The sequence below is a fragment of the Carex rostrata genome, chromosome 8 (assembly GCF_964058835.1).
Source record: "Carex rostrata chromosome 8, lpCarRost1.2, whole genome shotgun sequence".
Classification (NCBI taxonomy): Eukaryota; Viridiplantae; Streptophyta; class Magnoliopsida; order Poales; family Cyperaceae; genus Carex; species Carex rostrata.
The window spans coordinates 6,988,400-6,995,633 of record NC_135925.1 but is presented as its reverse complement, the minus strand read 5'-3'; the positions used below and the strand labels follow the sequence as shown (position 1 = coordinate 6,995,633).

Sequence of the window (7,234 nt, the reverse complement as noted above, 5' to 3'; positions counted from 1 at the left end):
GTAGTTTAGAAAAAATTTTCCTTCATCTTTGAAGGTACACGAGTCTTAGTCTTGGTCTTAGCCTTAGGCGGCGTCGCTACATTAGTTTCTTCTTTCTTTGATCCATAACCGTAGTGGTTTTCTACAAAATCATCATCATATATGTCATTCCGGTTAAAAAATTCATATATATGCAGTTGTCTCGGACAGTCACTTCTAGTCTTTCCGCAAAAGCAACATGTGGGGTTTTTGTTTTCCTCGCTCTTTCCTCTAGTATTGTTGTCCATCCTTCTCGTCTACAATTTACAAAATAATAATTAGAAAAAAAACGTTCATACATATACAAATAAAGTTAATACAAACCTCAAAATAAAAATTGTTCACAATACTTTCAAATAGTGCATTACTATGAAAGAGCACTGATGTTAATTTCTACGACTTCGAAGAAATTGGAATCCTAGTAATCGTCCAGATCCCCATGATGATGTGCTCCTTCTGGCTGGTTGCACTGTTTCTTCTTGCTGGTATGCTGTCCCAGATGGTCCTGCGCCAGATGTGCTCCTTCTAGCTGGTTGAACTGCATCTTCTTGACGATGTCCTGCTTGAGATGTGCTCCTTCTTCCAGCTTGAGATGTGCTCCTTCTTCGCTGGGTAGTACCTGAAGGCCCTTGCATCCCAACCGCCTCTCCTCCTGACAGTCTTTCTCCCATTGCCTCCCTAAACATCATAGTTGCATTTTCACGGTCAGCTGTACGGCTTCTGGATGTGCTTCGCCGCGCCCCTCGCAATCCGCTTGACTCTGCCATGACTCGTTCGTTTTCTGCTGCATTTGCTGCGTTATGAGCATCTGCATCCCACATATGTTACTTAATAACCTGTTCAATATTGGAATGAAATGTAACCATTTTTCAAGGTTGAATGTTACATACCTCGACTCTGCCTATCAGTAGTGGAACGGCGAGGACGGTGCCCCTGTCGCCTACCTTGCATTTCATCCATGGTCATTACATGACGGATGTGTTTTCTCCTACCACGCCGTATCCAATCTTTGTTTGGCTCAATTTTAGGAGTAGTGGTCGCAGGCCAATTTTCAGGATTGCCATAAGGAACAAATACAGCATTCCAAGTACTCAAAAGGTAGTCCACCCTATACCGGTGGTCAACAAATAAGTCGGGTGACCAGTTTTTTTGGTGACAGACAACTAACACATGAGCGCACGGAATTCCAGTTAATTGGATACCTCTGCATGTACATTCAACTGCTCTCTCCGGCCCGAATGTCACGATATACTGGAACCTTCTATGAAGCATGGACATAGTTCCATCCTGCATTTGGACTACCGGAACATATTCATTTGGGCCCGTGACTTCGTACTTACCTTCGCCGTGCGAGTATGCGATGACATCCATTTCTACAGCTTTCACCCACCGTTTGGCGAGCTTAACATGTACCCGTTCGGAAAAAGGCTTTCCTGCATCCCTTTGTTCCATCGCTGCCTGCCGCCGCTGCACAAACCAACTATTGCACTTGTAGAATGTCTCCTCCACAAGTGCAGCCACGGGCAACATACGGCTCTCCTTGAAGACAGCGTTAAGGGACTCGGAGCCGTTTGTTGTCATGATACCAAATCGGTATCCTCCATCACAGGTTTGGAAAATTTTATCAAAATTTGATTGCTCCATGACATCATTAGGACGTACTTTGCCCACTCTCCTTAAAAAAACATTACACCTCGGATTTTGCTGCAATAGAACAAAGTCAAATTACACAAAATGCATCTTAAATAATCGAAAATGACATAAATTAGACAATATTAGACATACCATGGCGAAATCTTCGAACATCTCCTTCAGCCTTCTTGGCTTCTTCTTCCTGGCTCCTAGTTTGAACCTAGTTCCGTACCATGCGTCCTTCCCACAGGCCTGGACAAGGTTATCAGCAACGTGTTGGATACAATACCTGTGCACAAAATTATCACTGTCCCATCCGTATTCAGGTTTCAATGCAGCTTTTATCCCCTTGTGTTGGTCTGATATAACACATACGAATCTATTAACACCAATCACATTAATCCTAAGCCAATGTAAGAACCATCCCCAATTATCTTCATTCTCCTTTTGCACAATTGCAAATGCTAGGGGTAGCAATTGGTTCTCGGCATCATAGCCGCAAGCCATCAAAAGTCTTCCCTCATACCGCCCAGAAAGGAAGGCTGCATCTATACTGATCACCGGCCTTAGGTAACCAAATGCGGTGATGCATGGTCCGTAAGCCCATGCCACGGCCACGAATTCCACAACACCTTGCTTGACCAGTCCTGTATCTTTATCGAAGCTCGGCTTGGTCCGAAATAGGTGCCTCGAGCCAGGATTCTTGTCACATATCCCGAGAAGTAATAGTTTCATAAAGTTGTACGACTCCTCCCAACTCCCAAATTGCCGGGCTACTGCAAGCTCGCGACCTCTCCAAAGTTTGTTGTACTTCGGGGTTATACTGCCAAACCTAACTTTCACGCAGTGTGCCACACTCCGGATGCTCATAGTGGGGTTTTCCTTAATGTTAGGCCCGATGATATCTGCGATAATTGATGCCGTCAATTGTGCATGGTCGATCCTGGTGTACTCAGATGTGCATGTGTGAGCCGTGTCTTGCTTAGTTATCTTCCATGTATCTCCAATTTTTGTTGCTCTTGCCTTCAGTTTAAAACGACAACCCGAAGTGCGGCATCTAATTTCTAGCTTGGATGTGTCACTTCTCTTCGTATATATCTCTTGGTTCTTGTCAACATGGTACTCTCTGATCTTTTTCGTCAGTTGCTTTTTGTTGGCGAAGAATTGGCCTGCTGCGAGCTCACTCTTGTATTCAATCCGATGACCGTAGTAAGAAACATCTGCTTCTTGAAAAGCAGATGTGTCATTGAAGTTTAGGAACGGGTGAGTCTCAGAACGGCCACTTAACGGCATATCTCTATTTTGCCTCACAGTTGGCTGTGTGTATTCTTCTTCATCTTCTTCATCTTCCTCATCTACCTCATCATCCAAGTCTCCTTCCCCCCATTCATCCCCAGTTTGCAGATTCTCATCCGGTACCTCGTTCATAAATTCAAATTCTGACTCGTTTGGATCTTCATGTACTGGTGGCGGTCTGGGGTGAGGATTTGGTTCAGGTCCAGGTAAGGATGGAGAACCTACGGATATAGGTGGGATAAAAGGTGGACATTGTGGTTGGGGTTGGATAAAAGGTGGAGATTGGGGTGAATTACTGTATATTTCTGGTTCTGGTTCTAGTACTGGCATTGGTTCGGGTACGAATAGAGGAGTGTGTGGTTCATAATTTGGTTGATAATTTTCTACAGCCAAATTTTGGGATGAACATCTAGCTCCTGACTCTCTGTTAATTCGGCATGCAAAAACTTCCAACAGAGGATCACCGGACCTCACAACCTTCCTAAGCAGGCCTCTAAATGCTCCTTCATCTCGCAATGTGATTCTGAGATACTTTCCTGCTTGGAGCATACGGGCCTGTATTTCTAATTTCCAGTGATTCCTATTGTAGCCGCTCGCTTCATAAATAAGCGAATGCAACTCCTCGAATGAGAAATTTTCTTCAACCCAATACGTATTTACTGGAGGTTTGGAGTAACGTACACCATACTGATCATTTATGAATTTCCCTCCAAAATGTAATGAAATTCCAATAGACATTGCCAATGAACTACATTCGTAAATGTCAAATATTTGGTCAGTTTACTAATTTCAATTGTCAACAGTATTTAGGAACGGTATATATGAACAGTATTTAAACAGTGATTGAACAGTGCATATGAACAGTAACTCTACAGTACATATGAACAGGGCATATGAACAGTATTTGGGAACAGTAATTCTACAGTGTTTGCACAGTACACATGAACAGTAATTCTACAGTGTTTGAACAGTACATATGAACAGTGAACAAACAGGTGTGAATAGTGCATAAACAGTGCGTGAACAGTAAATACGTATACGTACATTATAAAAACAGTGCATGAAAATAAAATACACATAAATAGTAAATACGTGAACAGTGCATACCTGAGTTACGATGTCTTTTCCTTCTCTCCCTCTTCTTCTCCTCTCTTTCTCTTTCTGAAATCTTTCTCCTTCTCCTTCTCTCTCTCTCTCTAAGGAGAGAATTTATAAGAAAAAATTGCAGCAAAAAAAAAAAATATATTAAACGGCCCGGAGCGCGGATATTATCCGCGGGGGGATTTTTTAATCCGGGGCGCGGATAATATCCGCGGGGGGGAATTAATATTCCGGGGCGCGGATATTATCCGCGGGGGGTATTTTTAGAAATTTCTTGATATTCTGGTTATTTTTATTAATTTTATTTATTAAATGAGTATTTTTAAAAAAATCGGCATTTGAACCCTCCTCTTTAATTTATTATATAAGAAACCAATGAATTATTGTGCCTCAAATGCGGTAGTACAGCTGACTGTATTGCTAATTAAGATATCAGAAAATGGAAACAAAGAAAGGAATAATATGACCCAGCTGAGCTCACTTGTCACAAGTCACAAATTTATATCTACCAACTAAGGTCGCCTACAAAAGCAAAGGCATAATATAAATGACAATAATCTATGAAAAAAAATCCTAATTAAAAAAACTAGCCAAAATTACATCACAAGATAGCTGTATGTTTATATATGTACATACCTAACTTTCCTATTATGTACATGATATATTAAAAAAAAAATTAAGCGCCAAGATAATCAAAGCATAAGAACTAGGCTTGTCTCTTTAACTCTTCGGATCCAATAAACGTGCCATGGAATCCGTATGGCACGCGTGATGGCAGCTCAATGGATGCTTCTAGTCTCATGTCGACGGCATCGATGATCAGCAACTCCGACCGGCACGTCGACTCATCGTGCACAAAGCACAAAACATACCCTTCATCCTCCTCTCTTCCATTTTGACAGTCATCTTTCGGTACAAAGTACGGTTCACCACCATATCGGTTCTCTCCATACATGAACTTGTCAATTTTACCAGTAAGATGATCTACTTTTGCAAAACCAGATACCTTAGGCCACGGTTCGGCTATGGCAAGGTATGAAAATCGTGTTTTTCGACCTAACAAATTTTTGTTCACCATACCGGCTTCAAGGTTAACTTGCTCTGATGGTGCCAGTATCTGTCTACGCGTTGACTTTCCAGTCAATGGGTTTAGCCGGATCTCTGACAGGACACTTTCTAGGCATTCATCCGACTCGTTAAATATTGAATCAGGTGGTGTCATGCATGATCCAATAACCACCATTTCACCGGTGGTGGCATCCTCCCATGCATTCCACAAATGGAAACAGAAACAATTTTCAACCTCCACCCATTTGATTTCGGAAGCATTTTCAGCGTATTTCGGTAGGATACCGAATCGAGCGGTTTTGTTCTTGTCATAAACAACAGGTGATCCACCGCACAACAATTCATGCATTCTGAACACAATTTGCTGGTCCGGGATAATGACATGATTTTCAGTGATCGCGAAGTCATGCATCATGGTAGGCCCATCAACAGGTATCTCTACATCGGGCGATTTCGTTCCATCAGGTGAAAAATAAAAGTACTTCAAGTAGGGCTTGTGGATCACATCATAACTTAGTGCAAACATCTCCTTTGTAACCGGGTCGACTTTCGGGTGCGCGATCATGGCAGAGTTGAGTTGGCCCGAAAAGTCGTACCGCCCCACCGTCTGTAAGTCGTCATTGTCGGTAAGGCGCACTTGGTAGGGAAGATCATCTTCTGACATGGCAAGTAACCGCCCGTTAAAGTAAACCAAACCTGCATTTGCGACGCCTATACCGCGTGTTGCATCTATGATACCTAAGGCTGCACGTGTCATGAATAAGAATAGCCTTCCAACTCCAGAGTGACCATGTAACTCGCCGATTGCCTTCGGAAAAACAGGTCGGCCGATGGCCTTTTCTTGTACCAATCGCTCTGTCTGAGTGAACCTGCAGGCGTATGAGGCCTGACTGTTTTCGAAATGGACGGCATGGATCATACCATCCCCATCAAACAAGTGGTGACCCCCAACTGGATCAAAGTATGGGTTTGCTCCGTTTCGCACATAGACTCCTTTAATGCAAGAAGGGATTTGACCCGTTACAGGAAGGTTGTGATGAGGTTGTGTCTCTCCAACGGGTGCATAGTTGCCTGATATTTGCACGGACGGGTCAGCTGTTTTTGGTAAGGGGTGTGGCTTCTCAAGCAGATCTTTTACGACTCTGTCTTCTATGGTGTTTAGTGCGGAGGCAGCCATGCGCTGTAATGGGTTCCATTTTCGGGATGCAACAAGATTATTTGGGTTGGATTCAGATTTGTGCCGGGGAGTGATAACAGGCTTAGATTTTTGTTTCGATTGAGGGATTTGAAAGAAAGGAGCAATGCTGCTGGGGGAGTTCTTGAGCGATTGGGAGGTAGAGGCAGCACAACGGACGGTGCGTTTGGTCAGGGGCATTTTAGGAACTTTAATCGGTGTGTATGGGGAAGTTGCCATTGTTTGTATCGAGACTTGAGAAGTGCTCTGTTTTGCTCTGTCTTTTTTTCCTATATGTAAGCTTGCACTAAGCAAATGGACACTGTGAGAGAGAAGTGAGATGGTGTGTGCTTTGGTTTGGTTGGTTGGTTGGCAAGAGAATGGTTTATTTATAGAGTTTGGGTCAGAGAGAGAGAGAGAGAGAGAGAGAGAGAGAGAGAGAGAGAGAGGGACACAGAGTGGAATATGATTTTGACGCATGAGGGATGACCACGTGGTGGATTGAGATAGAACTGAAATAAATGTAAATGTTTTTCTTTCTTTCCTTTTTGAATAATAGCGGGAAATAAATGTTGATGTGTTCAATAAGCCGTATTTTCATGGACAGAAACACAAATATAATTGACAATAATTTATAAAATGAACAATTAGAGGGGGGTATATGGAATATTGAAATTTGAAATGTCACTCGGATTTAATAATTTATTTTTTAGTAAAAATTGGAAGGTGGTGAAATTATCTATACTAAGATTGTAATTATTAGTGGAGGATCGAAAGTTTAGAATATTCGGCATAGATTACTGCATTCTTTTTTTCTCTTTTACTTGATGATGACATTATTATGCATACATGCTTGGTTTTACTTCTTTTTTTAATCATTGAAAAAAATATTATTAGTAACTTTTTTTTTTTGTAAAGCTCTCCAGTTCATGCCAATATAATATA

At 42.1% G+C, this 7,234-nt stretch overlaps 1 protein-coding gene across 1 annotated transcript; it reads right to left on the bottom strand.

The window, feature by feature from the left end:
• Window positions 1-4,536: 4,536 nt before the first annotated feature.
• Window positions 4,537-6,632, bottom strand: LOC144558722 (9-cis-epoxycarotenoid dioxygenase, chloroplastic-like). Its single transcript, XM_078307573.1, has one exon. The coding sequence runs from the start codon at window positions 6,527-6,529 to the stop codon at window positions 4,754-4,756; it is 1,776 nt and encodes a 591-aa protein (XP_078163699.1). The 5' UTR covers window positions 6,530-6,632; the 3' UTR covers window positions 4,537-4,753.
• Window positions 6,633-7,234: the final 602 nt, after the last annotated feature.

Excerpts from the sequence above, each read along its gene's own strand:
- LOC144558722 (XM_078307573.1), bottom strand. The coding sequence starts at position 6,529 with ATGGCAACTTCCCCATACACACCGATTAAAGTTCCTAAAATGCCCCTG.